The sequence below is a fragment of the Passer montanus genome, unplaced genomic scaffold (assembly GCF_014805655.1).
Source record: "Passer montanus isolate IOZ18808 unplaced genomic scaffold, ASM1480565v1 scaffold53, whole genome shotgun sequence".
Classification (NCBI taxonomy): domain Eukaryota; kingdom Metazoa; phylum Chordata; class Aves; order Passeriformes; family Passeridae; genus Passer; species Passer montanus.
The window spans coordinates 5,020,471-5,040,420 of record NW_024370263.1 but is presented as its reverse complement, the minus strand read 5'-3'; the positions used below and the strand labels follow the sequence as shown (position 1 = coordinate 5,040,420).

At 45.7% G+C, this 19,950-nt stretch overlaps 1 protein-coding gene across 5 annotated transcripts in view; it reads right to left on the bottom strand.

The window, feature by feature from the left end:
* Positions 1-17,846, bottom strand: part of HECTD4 (HECT domain E3 ubiquitin protein ligase 4) — a 65,706-nt gene extending 47,860 nt beyond the window's left edge. For 4 of the 5 annotated variants that reach the window (XM_039724347.1, XM_039724349.1, XM_039724348.1 and 1 more), the window contains exons 1-8: positions 17,387-17,846; positions 7,840-8,357; positions 5,041-5,130; positions 4,562-4,692; positions 3,362-3,470; positions 2,557-2,695; positions 1,130-1,300; positions 155-347 (exon numbers count right to left, since the gene is read on the bottom strand). In XM_039724347.1, coding sequence (XP_039580281.1) covers positions 155-347; positions 1,130-1,300; positions 2,557-2,695; positions 3,362-3,470; positions 4,562-4,692; positions 5,041-5,130; positions 7,840-8,357; positions 17,387-17,557 — 1,522 coding nt within the window. In that variant the 5' untranslated portion in view covers positions 17,558-17,846. Of the gene's footprint in view, positions 1-154; positions 348-1,129; positions 1,301-2,556; positions 2,696-3,361; positions 3,471-4,561; positions 4,693-5,040; positions 5,131-7,839; positions 8,358-17,386 lie in introns of those variants that run through there. The other variant, XM_039724351.1, reaches the window with a different exon arrangement.
* Positions 17,847-19,950: the final 2,104 nt, after the last annotated feature.

The window sequence follows — 19,950 nt, the reverse complement described above, 5'->3', positions numbered from 1 at the left end:
AAGCAAATACTGTGCAGACCTTCCAACAACACATGTGGGGGGAAAATCACAAAAATCACACAGGTTTTTTTTTTTTAAAGCTGTGCCAAAAGGTCAGTAATAAGCAGGATGGATGCTGTGTGTGTTAAGAAATGAAAAGTGAAGAGTTTCTGACCTGCCTGGTCCTCCTTGAGGGTGTTGGAGATGGTGGAGCCTGTGAGAGCAGCGAGGGTGGCCGAGGGGGAGGCGCGGTACCGGGACAGGCGGCTCAGCAGCATCTCATTGATGCTCTTGGCAGATTCCCCCTCTTTCCTCATCAGGATAATTCTTTCCTGCAGAGGATTTGCTATACAAATGCCATTTTCTACCTGGTAAAATGGGGGGGAAAAATACTTTAGGTGTTGGAATCTATAGGTGAGAGATCACACAAATTGTATCAGGCAGGAATATGAAGTAAAACTGTGCTGACAGAATTTCTTGTAAAAACAAAGTTCTGAAAGCAAGACAGAAGTATTTTTTTGTTTGTGGTTTCATGGGTCAATAAAAAGAATAGAAGATATCTAACATCTTTGAGATATTTAATAAGATATCTTCTATTTATCCCTCTTCTTAAAGACAGAACTGCTTGTTGTAAACTTGAGTTTATTTGGGAAACTGCTTAAAAATATATAATCCTCTTGTATTTTCATAGTGGTGTTTCACTTGCAAATCATTTAGCTCAATCATTTTTCCAGGCAAAAAGTGTGAGCAATGATTTCTTCAGACCATGATGTGCAGGGGATGTTTTACTGCAGAATGCATCTCTTAATGAAGATGTGATTTAGAGCGTTAGGGATTTTCCATGAGTTGTACTACTACAGCCTCCCAATTCCAGCTCCACCATCCCACTCCATCCTCCTCTGCTGAGCAGAAATACAGACATAAAAAACACATTTTATGCTACAAGAGAACTCATATTGCTAAATATAATAACCCTCTGGAGAGGGAATTGGACAGTTCACCTTCTGTTCTATTCAGTTATTTCACAAAAATCTATTCAGATCACGCCCATAAATATCCAAACCTAATAAGTTAATTAAAAAATGCTGCTATTTAATTAAACTGGGTTATGCTACCAACATCAGGCATAGAAAACACACGATTTGCTTACTATAATTTCAAAAATATCCATAAAGACAGAGTGGCCTTTGGGGGTTTTTTCGTTGAGGCTTGCAGGAGACCAAATCCAGTAGAAAAAGGTGCCATCTGAAGAAAGATGCACGGTGGTCATAGTGCTGCCAACTGGGAAGTGATTTACTGGCATTGGGATTATCTGACATACCTATGAGACAGAAAGCATCTTAACAGGTCAGATTTTGCAGTTTGGCCTTACAAGTATGAACAGAATGAAAAATAAATAGAGATCAAATGCAGTTAGTGCAGAAGAGGCTTAATATTGGACTTAGTAGTAGCATTACATTGATTTATTACCAACAGCTATTCTGTGATATTTGCCAAATATCCAAACCAGCTCATAGATCTCAAATTTAACCTATCTAAAAATAAAAGGATCATCTCCTCTCTAATGATGGAGAACAAACCCACAGTACCACAAGGAAAATACACATCCTATTGAGTCACCTACTTTCTGCAACTCCTCTTGAACATTGCTTTAAACTTGAGAAGAAAAGGAGAATCTAAACATTCTCAGTGTCAGGAAACACACTGGACATAAATGTATCCATCCTTAAAACCACAGCAGGAAAAACCCCAAAGTAAACAAACAAACCCAGTTTTACAAAGGGCAACAGCTGTTTATCTACAGATCTGAAACTACACCTGAATTTTGGGACAGGGGAAGAACAAAGAGCTGCTCAGGAAGAACACATTCTTGATTTGAAGCAAATTCCATTTTGCTGTTGTTTGACTGCTTTTCCAGTGACCACACTGGAATCATGGAATATCCTGAGTGGGAAGGGCTCCACAGGGATCACTATCAAACTCTGGCACTGCACAGACATGCCAACAATGCCACGCTGTCCATCCCTGGGAACTTTGTCCAAATGCTCCTGGAGTTCTGGCAGCCTTGACCATGCCCTGGGGAGCCTGGGCAGTGCCCAGCACCTTCTGAAGGAAGAACCTTCCCCTGATACCCAACCTAAGCCTGTCCTATCACAGCTCCAGCTGTTCCCTGGGTCCTGTCCCTGGACTGGAGCTGCCCCTCCTGAGGAAGCTGTGGATTGGGCTGAGGTCTCTCCTCAGTCTCCTCCAGGCTGAACAAGATCTACCAGTACCCCATAATATAGAACAGTGTAATTATAGATAAATACATATATTTACACAAGCTGAACAAGATCTACCAGCACCCCATAATATAGAACAGTGTAATTATAGATAAATACATATATTTACACATAAGACACATTGAAACAGTAACATCTCTACCATAACTTCCACATTCACCACACATTCAAGGCGAGGTTAGAAAAACGCAGCTTCACAAAACGAGAAACTTCAAAGCTAAAACCAATTAAAGTTAAAATGTGTGTGATTCATTCAGCCTGCTTTGTTCCTGCCCCATAACCCTGTCCCTTTTACCTGCAGGGTATGTTGATCCACGAGCTGGAACAGGTAGTGAGGTTTGCTATCAAAGGACACGGGCCGATGCAGGAGTTTGCCGTTGCCAAAAGCCACCCAGCCCGTCTCCAGCTCCTCGTTCCGGCAGTACACAAACCCCCTGGAAAAAACCCACCAGGATGTTCAACTCCTTCAACCCTGCCCTGCTTCTTTGGGTTTTACTTCAAATAACAACCACAATGCAACCACAGTGTTGAACTTTGACTGAACTTCTATTCATAAGTCAGCAATTTTTGTTGTGAAAGGCTTTAAGTGTAAAAAGCCTCGTGGTTTTCAAGCAATGAAGAAGCAAGGAGGTACAGTGAGTCACAGCTGCACTAATTACTTAATGAATGACATAATTAGCAAACAAACACTCACAAACTCAGCTATAAATAAGAAGTCACAGAACTGGTCTGTAGTATATTCCTCTCAGCAGAGAATCAACATACTAGACATTAAAAATTAAATTGAATTTAAAATTCTGCTGCTGTGGAGGTTGAACTAATGGTCTCTACTACAGGTCCCTTCCAACCTCAACTTGTTCTTTTATTTTAGACAAAACACACTGAAAAAGAATTTCAGATAAGAAACCAAACATACTAAAACAGCATTTAATGAAAATTCACAATATCATGGAATCAGAGACCGGTTTGGGTTGGGAGGGACCTTCCAACTCCATATCCTCCAGTCTTGCTACTCCCAACATCTGGGAGAGGTGTCCCAAAACAGGAACCTTTGGGTTTCAGCAGCTCTGCAGAAGAGGCAGCACTGAAGTGTCCCTTACCTCAGGGTCCCGTGCAGGCCTGAGCCCAGTTTGCTGATTCCCCTGCCCACGGAATTGGTGGTGTACAGGTAGAGCCCGTCGGCTGCAAGGCACCGGCCCAGGTCTGCATCTGCAGGAGCAAGGACAGCAGAGCAGCTCTGTAATTCCAGCTGGGAATTCTCCCTGGGGGTTACAGCCCATGGAAACCAGCATGTGCTCATGGCAGGTCACTACCAACCCCCTTTTTAATACTAATTTAATATTTGGTGCTCTAAGAGCTGCTGTGACACAGGCACAGCCCAGCAGACCCAGTGGTTTTTTCACATCTCCTTCAAGCCTCAGAGGTGCCCACAGGGTCTCACTCAGTGTGAGAGGGAAGAAGAATCTAATATTGAGCCTTAATCTCATTTCTGCCAAACTCTATGATTCTCCTAAAGCTGCTCAGATCCTTTCATTTCTGAACACTTCAATTAAGACAAAATGTATTTGAAACACAGAGCAGTAATAATTAATAATCAGGATGGGACACAAGTCCAGTCAATCTATTGACGTTCACAGGATCTGGACACTCAGCTCAGGAAGGGAAAGTCCACTCACTCTCTTGCCTAAACACCTAAAAAGAGATGTCTCCAATAAATCTGCAGGTAAAATAACAGCTCAGATTCTTAAACTACTATGGATTGCATTAAATGTCATCAAAGCTTGAACTAGTACTTCTAAAACCATGTGAACTCTTATTTATTACAAAAATAGTAAGCAAACAAAGCAGTAAAAACTGAGAATGAATTCAGGAAAAGAAATACAAAAGAAAGCATTAATAAAAGAACTTCAAACTCAACTGGGTAGAAACAAAAGCAGAGTAGGAAAGAGGGGAAAAACAAAACAATGAACTTGTACATCTAAAAATAAACTTGCTGTGCCACTGATAGCTGGCTATTGAACACAGGAATACTGCACAGGGCAGTGATTATGCTCTAACGAGGGGATAATGTCCAAACTCTGTCTGACCCCTCTGAAAAATCCCCACTGGAGTCAGGAAGGGTCACTGGATCAGCTGCTTTGGACTGCTTCCCACAAACTGCCAGTTTAAACCAGCAGCTGCTCTTCAGCAACATTTTTTGAGCCTCAACTCTAAAGTTTTAAATTAATCTTTAAATAATTATCAGCACTTCAAGCATCCTTTCCTCCTCTGCTGATGGTGACAAGGATGAAATAATTCACCTTTATTCTCACTGCTGGCACCAGTGTTGGCATCAGGGGCAGGTAACATGTCCTCAAAGCCCCAGGACACGATGTGCTTCCCTCCAAGCAGGCAGGAGGGGGATCCAGGGCCTCCCTCCAAAAGCAACAACCTTTAGGCAGAAAATTAAATAAAATTTTATAAAGAATAGTGGTAGGAAAAATGAGCGAAATTAAAAGTTAAGACAATGATGTATTTAAAGTAATTATTCTGTCAGAGTTCATAAGTCATTTAAAGGAATCATCAATATTTAATGAAAAAATAAAAACAAAACACCCCAAATCCAATCAATGCTTTTAGGTTTGATTTTCTAACGTCTTCTACACATGACTAAATCTTCCCTAAAGCTTTCAATAACTCTAAAGCCTTTTAATCACTTTTAAAGACATTCCTCCCTACATGCACTCAACACATTTTCAGAGCTTCTGGAAAAGTTCACAAGGAGAAAAGTTCTACAAACCTGTAGAGAACATCAGCCACAGGCAGGGACCCCAGCTCAGTCTGTTTCTGTAATAGATGCACTGTATGAACAAAGGTTTTCAGCGACCCTCTAAAAGGACAAGAAAAACATGAATTAAAGATGTCTACTGAAGGCAGACTGAACACACACAACAGCAGCCATGGAGAACACCCAGAACCACAGCCATGATATGGCAGCAGTTTCCTTTCTAACTGGCATTTCTTTCCTGGAGGATGTTCATTCTTTGGGGAGGAGGGGAAGGAGGAAGAGAGGGGGACAGGCACAATGCTGGGGAACCCCTGGCCTAAATTCCACCTTTTTTTGGAAGAGGCTGAAGCCCCAGTTGGGAGGAGAGCAGCAGCCACAGGCTGGGTCACCAACAACAGGTTCAAAAAGGCAATCCAGGCACCTGATAAAACACATCATCCTTGCTCCTGAGGCAGCTCTTTCAGGACTTCTTGTAGCTGATTAATCACATTCAGATCTCCAGTGCAGCCCATGGATCTCCCTGGCTGAGCCCAAGTGTGAGCAGGGGCTGTTGCACTCCCCCCTGGAGATGCCTTCCCTAACTCAAATAGGGAAGACCAGACCCATCCATTTCTTACCAAGATTCTGATTTCCTTTCACAGAATCATGGAATATCCTGAGTTGGCAGGAACCACAAAGATCATCACCCAGCTCCAGGCCCTGCACAGATAGCCCAACAATCCCAGGCTGTCCCTGAGAGCAGTGTCCAAGTGCTCCTGGAGCTCTGGCAGCCTCAGGGCTGTGCCCATTCCCTGGGCAGTGCCCAGCACCTTTCCCTGATCTCCACCCTAAACCCCCTGACACAGCTCCAGCTGTTCCCTGGGTCCTGTCCCTGCCCCAGAGATCAGGGCTGCCCCTGCACTGCCCCTCCTGAGAAGTTGTGCATTGGGATGAGGTCTCCCCTCACAACCCCAAATCCAGACATCTTTAAAAATCTGTATTTTACAATTTCTGTTTTAAAAGTCAGAGCCATTTTCTGGAAGATGTGGTAGCTTTATTTCCAGGTGTTGCAGCCCACCTAAGTAGGAGGACTTGGCTGTGTCTTAGGTCAGTTATGAGCTGCTTTCTTCACAATCAGCTGCAGAGATCCTTGCCCTGCACTCTGCTGAATCCAACCTTTTGCTGTCACATGTGGTCACTCAGCTCCCAAAGTTCCCTCCTCCACACCCCAATCCCTGTTTTCCCCAGTGACATCTTCAGCTCTTTGCTTCCACTGATAAACCTCAGCCTGGAGAAAATTGACACCAAACACATTAAAGCACCTCAATTAATTATTTAAAGCAATATTTACCCTGTTGTTTTATTTTTAGCAATAAGAAGCACCCAAGATTGCAACTAGGAACGTCAATAACAGTCTCATTTTCAAGGTTTTTTCTTTAACACATGACTTAGGTATTTAAAGGAAAAGTGTGAGGCTTTCAGAGGTGAACAAAGCACAATGGGATATTTCAACTCTCTAAGCAATGCAAGGCAGACTTGCAAAGAAAATAAAAGATCAACCTGAAGTTCAAAAGCTCTACTTGAAATTTAGCTCAGCTGCAACAGAACATCCCATATTTCCTGCAAATTGACATCTGGGAAAAAAAAGAAATGAGATTGTGTTTATCAAATCCAATTTCTCTGAGCTCCATTCAAGCACATTGCCTTTCAGATAAGGCAGTTGTCAGGACAGAATAATTTGCCACATACCATAAATTTCTCATTGACTTCATTAAAACAAGTGCACTAGAAATTAAGTAGGTTTCATTTGAATAAACCTTTTCCTAAAGCAAATCATGCCATATCCTGGGAACTCCAGCATCTTAAATCAGAGTTAAACTTCACAGACAAGGATACGACCTGGAGAAACATTCAAGCCAACATTTCCAAAAGGCTCTTTGTGGCTTTAAAGCCACATTCATGGGGCTTTGCAGAGGTTTTGTATTTCCTCCCCCTCTTCCCAAGCTCTACCCTCTAAAAAAAGTAGGTTTTGATTAAAAGCAAATATGTCCAATTTGTCCTCAATCACTTGATGCCAAACCCATGCAGAGCAAGGGGTATTTTAATCCACAGTGGCTGAACTCTTCACTGGCAACAAAATTTAAAAAATACCTCCAGACATTTGAGAGACAACACTGAGATCAAGTCTGAAAGGAACTGCCCTAAAACCTGGCAGTTCCACTTCTGCAGCCAAAGAAAGGTGCAGGACAAAGGGAAAAGGAGACAACTTTTCTCCCTGATAAACACATTTGGAACCATTCCTAGAGCAGCTCACTGCAGTAGAAGCAGCAATGTGCACACGAGGCATTGCTAACCCAGATCCTTCTGCTTCTGCATATGCTAAACACATGCAAAAAAGAAATGCTTTGCAGTTTCACCCCTTCCAACCCAATATTTAAATATCAGAAAGAGAAAGACTGGTGCAAGCTAAAAATAACTATCACCAGTGCAGTCACATCATTTTTGATTCGTTTCAATGGAAAGAAGAATGAACACCAAGCACAGCATTGCCCAGGGTGCTGGAGTCACCATCCTGGAAGGGTTCAAGAACTGTGGATGTGGAATCTGGGGATATGGTTAATGGTGAATCATGGCTGGACTTTGCCAAAGTTACTTCATTCTCTCTACTTTGCCAGTAAACTTCTGTGTGCTTGTGACCCCTCAGAGAACATCTGGCTGGGATTTCGCCTTACGCCAAACCTCAAGAACCTCAGCTGAACCCTTGAATTTAAGAATTCCAGGGTGTTACGTCCAATCTTACCAATCCCATGACTGTCATTTCAGCTCCCTTACCTTGCACAAGCCAAGGCAACCAGGGCAGCAGCAGCATTCTCCTTCTGCTTGTAGGGGATGTGCTGGCCGGAGGGCGCCGTGTCCTCCAGCCAGGAGCAGAGCAGGGACTCGATCCCGTTGAGGCAGTCGGCCGGCTCCTTGGTCAGGCTCAGGGGCTGGCAGTCCCGAAGGCAATTCAGCAGCACCTCAGCAGTGATGTTACACAGCGAGGGGTCCGTCCTGCTCTGCGACTGGATCAGCGGGAACACCAGCAGCAGCCCCATGCGGGACGTGAAGGGCGCCTGCTCCGGCTGCTGTAACAAGCCCTGGCGCTTGAGCAGGGCCAGCGCCTCCTCGTCACCGGAGCCCTCGCGCTCGTGCTGCTCCTCCAGGGCCAGCTGGCGCTGGGCGTTCCAGAGCCCGCGCAGCGCGTTCAGCCGGTACTCCAGCAGCCGCGCGTACGCGTTGCTCTGGTTGCCGCACACCGAGCGCAAGCGCTCCGCCAGCTCCGTCGGGTTCTTGGTCTCGAAGGTCAGGATCTGGGAAAGGGGAAAGTGGGTGTTTATAAAGGGTTTTAAAGGGGGAAAAAAAATCTTGTATGGTGGTGGTGGGATTTTTAGATCAGCTGTGCTCTGCAGCAGATGGAGGGATGTTATTTTTAATTTTTGGGGTCAAAGAACAGGTGAGCGGTGTTGAGTCCATATTGGGATGAGGAGTGATGGCCATAAACTAAAACACATGGAATAAACTGAAACACATGCAATAAACTGAAACACATGGGACCCCATGAACCTCTATCCATGGAGGATAGAGGCAAAGGCCTCTATAGATAGATCCATGGCAAAGGACTGGGAGAGCTGCCCAGGGAGGGTGTGGAGTGTCTCTCTCTCAGGACATGTCCCTGTGTCACCTGCTCTAGGTGACCCTGCCTTGGCAGGGGTTTGGACTGGGGGATCTCCCAAGATCCCACCCCACTGCTGTGGGATTCTGTCAGCCTGTTATTGCTGAGTCAGCATCGTCACCAAAGCCAGGTTTGGGGGTTGCTGACAGGGATTTTTAAGCTTTCAATAAACAACAACAACACAGATTGTAAAGAAAAATACACACATGAAAGAGTAGCTTGGAAAACAAACACTACCCTCTCCTCTGGAGCCTTTTTCTGTAATCGAGGCAATTTTGCTAAAAACTTCAAAAGAACTGCGAGGTTGGAGGGTCCCAGGGGTTTAGAGCCCTTCTATGAAAACTGATAGGTCACTAATATTGTGTAACAAGAACATGCTTGTTCTAGTTTTGGAGCTCTTCAAATAAACAAACCAACCAACCAACCAACCAGTTTATTCCAATTCACCAAGAGTTCTGTTACACTCTCTCCCTCCCCTGCTTTTTTCTCTCTAAAATTTTATCATCTTGCACTTAGCTACACCTTTCTCAAAATACTTCAAGCTGCTGCTGTAGTTAAAAGCCCTAAAAGTCTCCTCCTCATCATTTCAGACAGAAGAAAGAGGCTTTTTTGGCACTTCTAAATAAAACTGGAAACCAAGTTGGAACAACAGAAAACAAACAAAGCGTGACACAAAAATATATTTATGGTTTAATACCCAGCCTGGGACTGGAAAACTCAGTTTTAAGTAATTTATAGACAACTTTTCTCCTTCCAGCAAACAAAAGTGGAGATCAGCAAAGTCACTGAAGCTGTGGCAAGCTCAAGGAAAGCCATGAGCCAAGCATTTTCTGATACTCTGGATCCAGTGTCCAAAGGGATTTGGTATCCAAAGGGCTTCTGGCCATGTTCCAAAGTGCCTCATTTCATCCACCCTCAAACACAATTTTGGCCCATCTTTATGCTGTAAAGCTGTCCTTCTCTAATTTAATAAATAAATATAAACGTGGGAAGGGGAATGTGAGAGACAAAGCTGCCATGGGGAATGGCAGCCAGGGCTGATTGTTTTGTGGGGATTTTTAATTGCAGGCAGCAGTCATAGAGATCATGAAATAAATGTTTCTGGCTAATTGCAGCCTCCTGCACAGCTTGTTAAAATGCTGCAGGACAAATCACATCTGCCAGTGCCACACAGCCCTGACTGAAGGCAAGGAAACAGCTTTGCAGTTGGACTTTGACCACTAGAGCCAGGAAAAGTTCACCTGAAAGGAATTCACACCCTAATTACACTTGAATGGATGTTGTATTGAGCTCCTCATACCTAATAAACCTCCTTTAATTAACTTCTCCAAAAGATTATGAATATTAATTCCTAAACCACATATTACACATTTAAAATAACCACCTCCTGTTGTGTGTTCTGCTGCATCAAAAATAAGTTTCTTTCCTGTTCTAGATGGAATCTCTTTCTACAACAGCTGGCTTTTCATTTTCTTGAACTAAACTGGGTGGATTTTCTACTAAGTGACAACCAGCTGCAGAAATGGAGGAAAAAGAGAATTAATGTTTGCATTTTCAGAGATAAATGCTGAAGAAAACAGGTCTGTGGTTTTGTTAATAACAATGACACCACCACAAAAGACAAGCTGTGATGTACTTGGTGTTGCATGTGTTGCTCCTCAAATCCCACAGTTTAACAGGAAAATGAATGTTTTTTTGGCCTTTGATATGGCTCTACAGCTCTGAGTCTGTCTTGTAGCAATCAGGACGAGTCAGTGTCATCAGTTTTGCTGATGAAAAGCCTTTTCTTGCTGAAGTTTTAGTTTCTCCCTGATCCCACAGTTCCCAATTTGCTTTAAAAGCATGCACGGTCTGTCTGGGATTTTGCCTCAGTCTTTCATAAGGGAAATGAGCACTCATTTGGGTAAATGATACAGGAAATACATCAGCTTCAACAGATTTACAAGATCATTCCAAAATGGGACTTCAAGACTTTTGATAATGCAGTTTTACATCATCTGATTTTCATACAAGACTTATGGAACCAGTGGAAAAAACCTTAATTATTCAACATCATCTGAGGGTCTAAGCAGGCATCTCCATTTCCAGAAAACAAGAGGATGTTAGAAGATGTGAGGTCATCTGCTGTACAGGACACTTCAGCAAATTAAATTAAAGGCTGTTTTCCTCAAAAGCCTTTTCACTAGAGGTCAGTACTCAGAGCTACCTCTAGAAAGGAGCTCGAAGACCAAATGTTCCCAGTGAGACTGGGACAAACCAGCCCTGGAGCTCCCAGGGTTCAGACACAGCCCAGGGAACTGCTCTGGCTCTCCCTGGGAGCCAAATCCAGCCCTTCCCAGCCCAACAGTGCCAGAGCTTCACTTGGCCCCTGCCAGATCCATCAGTGCTTCCCTCTGGATACATTAAAGCCTCCACACAGGAATCCCAGCCCTTGCCAGGATATCTCCAGGCAAAGCTTGTCATCTTCCAACTATCTGAAGTCAAAACAAGTTGAAAAAAAATGCAAGAAAACCCCCATCATGTTCTTTCACAAATTCTGATACAAACAACACAACTACCAGGGTTTATAAAAGGTGAAATTCCCTTTCCTGCTGCCTCTGGGCTGCCTCAGGATTTACAGCCGAGCCTCAGCTCTGATTTGGGACTGATTCCCAGCAGCCTTTTGGGGTGCCTCGATATTCCCCTGTGCAACCCCTGGGGAGGTGTCAGGGGCAGGCAGCAAACCCAGCCCCACACAAACCCCACTGAAGCAGTCCCTGGTCCATCAGTTCCCAACTCCAAACATTCCCGAATAACAAGGCTTGAACAGAGTCAAAGAGGATGAAGAGGATGTAACAAACATCACTTTGCCATAGAACAAGTTATCCAAGTAGCTACTTACATATCACTAAAAACTGTTATTAAGTAGTTTAATTGTCACTATTTTAATTTTACAGTATCTTATCCTTACACATTATTTCCTTGTTTGATCTTTTAAATCAATTTTAGTCAATATTTTAATTAGAAAATGATAGAGCCAAAGTTCAGTCACTCTAATTGGTCTTTGACATCTTCCTCAACATCGAGAAGCACAAAAGGAATCTGATTTTAGATCAGCTATGGGGAGGTGTCATCTTTCCCACTGTATCCAATATTTGTCCTTTTATATCCCACTACATGACCTCACCCAGGTGATTCTTCCCATCACACAGAATTTTTGCCAAATCTCCTCCAGAAGGAAGTGGCTGACAGTCCCCATTTTCAGGGCAACACGTTTCTCTGCTGATAGTAAATACCAGACCAAGTACAATTAACACACACTAATACACACAAAGAGATTTAGCCTGAGGTTTTATGACCCTATTAAGGAAATTTAAATGTGAGCTGTCACTAAAAGGCAGCTTTCTCCCCTGGCTACAGCTCCTGCCCCTTGTCCTCTCCCTGGTGCCTGTGGGGGTGTGTATTTTAATTCTGCTCCACAGGGAACTGAGGAGCAGTGAGGTTCTGCACAAAAAGGGGTTTTTATCCTGAACTTGCAAATTGGAAGGGGAAGCCACTAAATCTCCCCAACGACATTTAATTTCTTTCCACAGTTCAGCTGGCTGAAGTTCACATGTGAAGATGAAGATGGTGGAACATTTATCAGGATCAATTACATCCCTATACCCCCTGAGTATTAAACATGGATTATTCCCATCTCACAGGAGGTACAAACCAGACAAAAAACCAGAAACAGCCTCAAAATTGAAAAATATCTTTAAAAGCAGCATGAAAAAAATTTAATTCTATTCCTTTGACCACCCCATTACAGGTATGAGGTCATTCCTCTTGTACAGAATTACCAGAGAGGCAGCACCACTTGTTTACTGGGCTCTTTTGTCTCTAGAAACACCAATAAAACAATGTAAAAAGCCTGAATTACAAAAAGTATGGATTATTCTGTAAGAGAAAGAGCACAAGTGACAGCTTTAAAGGTACCCTGAAGATTGAAATACACATCCCAAGTGAACCTGCTCCATAAACAACCCTGTGTCCTTGTCTCCCACTGTGCTGGGGAACGGCCTCCTGCTCCTGGCATTTTCTGGGACACGCAGCACAAAGCTGCCTCGGTGCAAAACCCACCTGAATTTCTTCTAAAACATTTCCTAGCCCCTCTCTAAGGCCTTTTCCTTGCTACACCACGTGCCAAATATACAAATATGTGTGAACATTTTCTCCCTGATGTTTAGCAGCTGCTGCACTTTACACCGTGCTTTAGTGTTGCAGTTAAAAAACTACAAGTCTCAAGGTTGTTCCAATTTTTTCTGCTCCAAGAAATTTTAACCTTATCCTCTTGTTCAAAGCCTCTGCTTTGAGTCCTGTGTGGAGCAGTGCAGTTTTTAACTACTCAGCTAAAAGCAGAACCTATTTTCTGTTGTGAAAGCACTGGAAATCTCACTGCTCACAAATAAGCACTAAGATACAACTATCTTTTACAATTTTATTCCAAATCATTTTTGTAACCATACAAATTTATGAAACAACCTTCATATCTGAGATGAATTACAGAGAACAAGCAAGCTGTAAACAAGTAAAATGCTATAAAGTGTTGTTTCTTTTTTCATTAAAATATTTCTTTGGCTCTTACTCAAGTAGTAGGTGAAAACAGCTGCAAAAGGTAAAGAAAAATCCTTGTAATTTAAACATCTGAGAGTACAGATCACTGAATTAATAAGCTGCAATTGGTAACAAGATCTATATTTGGGAAACAGATTTGCAACATCATCCTTGAGAAGTTTCCTAAAATTTCTCTACAAGGTTACCTAAAACACAACTTCAAAACTCCAAAGTCAGGGGGACAGTGGTTCCATATGAGAGAAGTTTCTGAAATTCCCAGTCCTGGCAGAGGAGCCCTGGGGCACTGCGAGGGGGGCACAGGCAGGATGAGGCTGTTCCAAGCCTGCCACACGCCTGGATCAGCAGTTTTCAAGGCAGAGGTCACAACCCCAGGAAGGGTCACCCACTTAGGAAGGAGTCAATTGTTGATGGTGGCATTAGGGACTTTCAGCACGACAGAGGTGACGCTTGTAGATGGCAGAAAGGTCACAAGCAGAAAGGTTTGGGAAGCACTGACCCAGATAATTACAGGGAGCTGCTCTCTCCTTCAGCAATCAGGCAAAAGTGACAAAATGTTTTCTCTGGGTCGGGAGGAAAATGGGTGAAAACTTCCAAGTTTAGCAGAAACCTTCCAGTCTAAATCATTTTATGGCAAACACAAGTCAGTCACAGGATTGGCCCATGCTGAGAAAAGAGCACTGGACTCCAACTCTCCAACCTCTCTGTGGAGAGCCAGCCCAGGCCACACGGGGGGAACAGGAAAAACCACCACTTTTTCTTTATTTGTTTGATTTTTGTTATTTTTTTACCTTCCACTTGATAAAGGTCACCATTTTCAGTGCAGAGCCACACCTGCCCAGTGGCACCTCACTGTGTCCTACAGAACAGAGCCCAACAAGAGTCCAAGCACCAGCTGAGGACAGACAGATCCCAGCAGCCACTGAGGGAGGAGCTGCACTCCCAGCCCCAAGGGAAAACCAGAGCAAGGCTCCCTGCCCATGGCAGGAGGGGATTCTGGATGATCTTCACCCCAAACCATCCTGGGATTCTGTGGGATCCTAAGGAACAGCCCTTCCTGCACTCAGTGTCCCTCTGGATGGGCACTGACCAACCACAATGTCATGGTAACACCTCCAGCTTTGTCACTGAGGGCTGTCTCCAAGAAGGAGACTTTGCTCTTTCAAAGATTTGTCTGTGTGAAAGGTTTTAAAATAAAGGTCCAAAGGCTTCTGTAATCACTGACTAATCCAGGCCTCTGCTGACTGGAGGATTTTAGTGGGAAACCTGCACCTGGCGCAGCTGGTTCATGCACAATGTTACAAAATTCTATCAAATTTTTCTTTAAAAGCCCTGATTTTCTGTAAATATGCTGAAACAATCTAAGAAGTTGGCAGACATCACAGAAAAAATAAAAACAGAGCAAATTCCTCCACACCCTTTAAAACTCAACATATTCCTAGAACAAGCTGAAAGAGAAGATTTAGGCTCTTGAAACATACATTAAAGTATATGTGTATAAATACAAGTGTATACAAATACACAAAAAGATAAAATCAAAGCTGCATGGGAGTCAAAACAACAAAATAATAAGTTTCCATAAGCCTTCCTTGGCCTAACACCAGCACTGTAACATTTTTTCCTCTGCTTTTCTCTTTATAAATAGACAGAACCTTTGAACAGAAGGACAAAGGAAACACATCCAAACACCCTGACATTAGTCACCAATACACTCTTTAAACGGATATTTAGGCAAAACAGAGCAGAATGATACTTCTCCACCCAAAAAAAAATCCATTAAAGTATTAAACATTATACATTTTTAATTAAGCACTTCAGCTCCGAAATTCAGCCAGGCTTCTGACCACCACTGATGAAGCACAAGAAGTGAATTAAAGAAGTTTCCTAATCAAAGCAGCAGCTGCAGCATCTCCCACCCTTGGCCAATAGCACATCCCAAGAGATTTCTGTTTGGACCATTTTCAAAGATATTTATTACACTGCAAGTAGGAGTAGCAAGAGTGTAAATGAGCTCTTGTGTAGCAGTCGATTGCATGGCCACGCTTCAATCAGATGTGTGCACCTATTTCCACAAAATGGCTCCTCAAAGCCATTCCACATCACCAAAGTAACCCTTATTTAAATTAAAAAACAGCATTAAAAAAGGCAGAGAAAAGTTATGAGTTAAATATTTTACATTTGCATCAGGTGAATTTTCTTTTTTTAAAACCCCTCGCCCTCAATACCAAACTCTAAACCAATTTGCAGATATCTAAAAATGAAATTGATTGCTTGTGATCATCAATTCTATCAGTGGATGGAAATAAAAGGCTTTAATAAGCTGTGACTTAAGAATAAAGATCAATATAAGTCAAAATCAGTACTTATCAAAAATAAGCACCACAGCAAAAAGTCATATTTAATTATTTATTTCAAAGTTTTGCACTGCAAACACGAACAGGAAAAGAATCTCTAGAGCAGAAAAAATGAGGTGAATCAGTGGCACTGGATTGCTGCAACACTTGTTATAATAAATGTCAAAGCACAAGACACAGTAGCACCAATTCCATTCCTATCTCTCCCAAACAACTGGAGTTTTAGAACATTCCTAACACTAACAAAAAATTCTCCAGAGCTGAAGTGTTTGTCGAGTGAAGCTGTGTGTCAAGTTTCAGGCTGGAACACACTTCTGGCCTGGCTGGCAAGATCTTAAAATAAGGTGTTGGTTGTTTTTTAAAGGATATCCTCCTTTCTTATGCTATAACATGAAAAATGCTGTGGGAGCACGTTATTTTTCTAGCACAGTTTTTAAACTCAATGCTGCTTCTAGAACTATGCCATGGAATCAAAATATTTTCTTGCATCCAAGCTGCACCGAATGCCAGAGCAACTCTGATCACAAGGGAGAATCCTTCCACGTTTATACACACAGAGATAAGTCAGCCACCTTAAAAATCTCCCTTTTCCTGTCCATGTGATATTTGCCAACATCCATTTCATGGGAGCAGCTGATTTCTGCACGCCATTCCTCAGTGTCCCAGCACACAGGACAGAAAACGCACGCTCTGCAGAAAATATCTTGCCTCAGATAAGGCTGGGGAAGTTTCCCCAAAGCCCGTAGAGGTTCCACGTCACCCAGTGAACAATAATGCTGTCAGGACTGCTTGTGGGTTCTTCTCAACAACAGCCCAGACAGCAGCTAAAACCTCATAAAACGGGGTTTTTCGGCCTAAAATGCCTGGGAGCAAAGAGAGCCCGGAGATAAAGCTCCGTCTGGAGCGGCTCCGGTGACAAAGCCCCTGTGTCATTGCGAGCCACACTGCCGGGGAGGAGGGTGGGGTGAAACAGGAGAAGGGAGGCACACAGGGGGGAAAAAAAAAATGCGGTCTAGCAAATAGATGCAACCTATAATCCGTGACATTCAGTCCTTCAGCGGCTCCTCCTAAGATAAAACAGCTGCACCGCCCGCCCGCAGCCAACAGCAGGGGCAGTTCTGGGAAGGTAAAAAGCTGGGATGGAAATCTGGGCTGCCCTCCTGGATCCTTAATAACGATCACTGTCAACAGCTGAATAAAACACCCGGGCACCCCCGAGCATGTCGTTGCAAGGCTGATGAATTATAAACCATCTAAAGTAACAGCAAGAAAACACAAAACCTTCACTAATAAATAAACGGGCCAAAGGCCACGCTGAAATCCGCGAGTGCGGCTCTGATTTCCAGACCTTCCGGATTCAAAACAAGGCGGACGCACCAATACTTCACCCTCCATTTACATCAGCACCTCACCATCCTCCTGCCCAGCTCCACTTTCATTATTATCGCAAATAAATCAGATTGACTCAAGACAAGCAGAACGCCTCGACACCGGCTGGCTCCGGACTCCAGATCCCTGACCCGGCATCCGCACGCAGCATCCTCCATCCGGCCCCCCATCCTCATCCTCCCCTCGTCATCCTCCCTGCATCCCCATCTCCCATCCCCCCGTCCTCCCCGCCTCGGGCCTCCGCTGCCACCGTGCCCCTCTGCCGAGGGCATCCTCCCCCTCACCCCCTGGCCCTGCCCCGTCCCTCCCTCAGCTCGGGGGGCCGCCTCACCTCCAGCTCGGTGTCGCCGGGCTCGGCCACCCCAATGATCTCGCTGGGCAGCTCGGCCAGGTCGGTGACCCGGATCAGCCCGTCGTGCAGGAAGATGGTCTCCTCCTTCACCGACAGCCACTGCGCCGAGTCGGTGGCCGCGGCCGCCGAAGCGGCCGCCGGGGACCCCATGGCGCGGAGGGCGGGGGGGCTCCGCAGGGCTGAGGCGAGGCGGGTCCCGCTACCCGCCCATGGCGGGGGCAGGGCGGGGGCAGGCGCGTCCCCAGCGGCCTGGGCGCCGGACAGCCGGGGCGCGGCGGGCAGCAGCGAGGAGCGGCGCGTTGCCACCGCGGCGGCGGCGCTCCGGGGAGCTCCGGGAGCCGCCGTGCCCGCCCGCAGCCCCGCGTCCCGCGCCCGCCTCACACACACCGCTGACAGCGCGACGCCATGTTGGGGGCTGAGGCGCGCCCGGCATGCACCGCGCGGGGAACAATACACCCGGCCCCCTCCCAGCCCGCGGGGCTCCGCCCCGAGCGCCGGGGCACGCCCCCAGCGGCGGAGCTCCGCCCCCCGGCCGCTCCCGCCGCTCCGCCCGCACCGGCGGCGCTGCTGGCAGCGCCTCACCCGCGCCGCGTGTGCTCCGCTCAGGGCTCCGCTCAGTGCTCCGCCCGCACCGGGCACGGCGCCTCGCCCGCACCGCGGGGAGGGTAGCAACAGCGCCGGGAAGAGCAGGTCACCTCCACCGGGCGCGGCGCCGCAGCCGCACCGGGAGCGCTCCCCTCAGAGCTTCAGCCCGCTCATATCGCGCCTCACCCGCGCCAGGGAGAGCGGATTGCCCGCACAGCGGGGAGCGCATAAACCACACCGGGTGCGCTCCCCTCAGCGCCTCGCCCCGGGAGCGGATCACCCGCACGGGGTGTTCTCCCCTCAGTGCCTCACCCACACCGAGTATTCTCCCCTCAGCGCCTCGCCTCATCCCTCAGGGGTTGCTCCCCTCAGCCCCTCACGGGACGGTCCCCTCAGGGTCTCACCTCATTCCCCTGGCACTGACCCGGGGTCTCACCCTCATGCAATGGCCGCTCCCTCAGCCCTTCACCTCCCTCCAGCCTCCGCCCGCACCGAGAGCTGCTCCCTCAGTGCTGTTCTCCTCAGCGCTATTCTCCTCAGTTGCTTTCTCAACACTCTTGGATTCGCTTACTGGGCCCCTCTGAAACTCCCCATTTCCCCCCAGGGCTGGTCCCTCTTGGTTCTCCCTCATGGTTGTTTCTGCTCTCCCGCAGCCCTGCTCACCCCTGTTTTGGCTGTCCCCTCACAGAATGATTTCCCTTTTTCTCTTCTCCTTGCCCCCTCTGTCACCATCTCGCAGGAATCCTGTCACCTCTCAAGGAGCTTTTCCCAAAGAACTCGTGAGCAAGCAGGTACGTCCCTTCAAATCTGTACCGCTGGATTTATGGATTCCAGAGGGTGTAAAGCAAAAGGGTTGCAACACCTCGGTATGTGTGGAAATAAAGGAGATCCAGAGGAAAATTGATCCTTCTTTCTCAGCCTAATTTCATCCTCAGTTCCCTCAGACCTTGCCCTGAGCCTGTTCAGAGGCACAAAGTGTCAGAGGCAGCTGTACCTGGATGTTAGCAAAGGACGTGCTGCCGAGACAAGTCATGTTAATGAGAGAGACGTGGTGATAAATGTTAAATAGTTTTAGTGGATAATTGCTGTGGGGATTCCCATTGCAAGTGTCTGCTTTTCATGGAACAGTGACTGTGCACAACTGAGCAGAGATAGAGCTCTATGCATTTATTTACCTGTTTGATCAGATTAAATTATTTAACATATTAGTGCATTATAACAAATGTGCTGTGCTATTGCAGGAAAAGCCTATTCAGAGCTGGAGTAAAACAAGATCTACCACCACTGCTTTATATCCTATTTAAATCTGGGAGAAGCTTTTTTTTCCATGTAATGGATGACCACTCAACACAGGACCCATGCAAAGCCCTTTCGTAGCCCTGATTCAGCAGTGTGAGCACTCACACCATTGTGAAGCTTGTTTCTGAGGCTAGTTCAGTTGACACAGGGTTCAGGTAAGTTCAAACAAGCAGTAATTTAGAGATCTGTGTGATAGCTCTGTGCACTCTTTGGTAGGACATCCCTGCTATTCATGTGCTGGAGAGAAGAAGAGTCTCCAGGCTTGGTTTATTCTAGAAATAGATATTATTTTCCTCTGTGCAGCAGTAATTTTTGATCAGGGAGAGTGTGCAGAGCTGCTATCAAAAGTTTTTATGAGGGAAAAGCTCCATGGGCATCTGTTATTTTTGGTCAAGATGTGACAGAGAGAAAAACGGCTGCAAATGGACCCTGATCCTCCCGTGGGAGCCCTGGGAGGAGTCAGAAGAGAGGGAATGCTGAGATTGGAAGATTTTATGGCAGGTGGGACGAGGCAGCTGACTTCTGGCAGGGGAGATAAGCCAGGCTCCTGAAGGTTCCTTGGAGCCAGGGAAAAACTTCACTCCTGGGGTTGGATTAGTCACAACATTTCATGGGCAGACAGGCACGGGTGTTATTGTTGTTGTTTTCTTCCCAGCGTG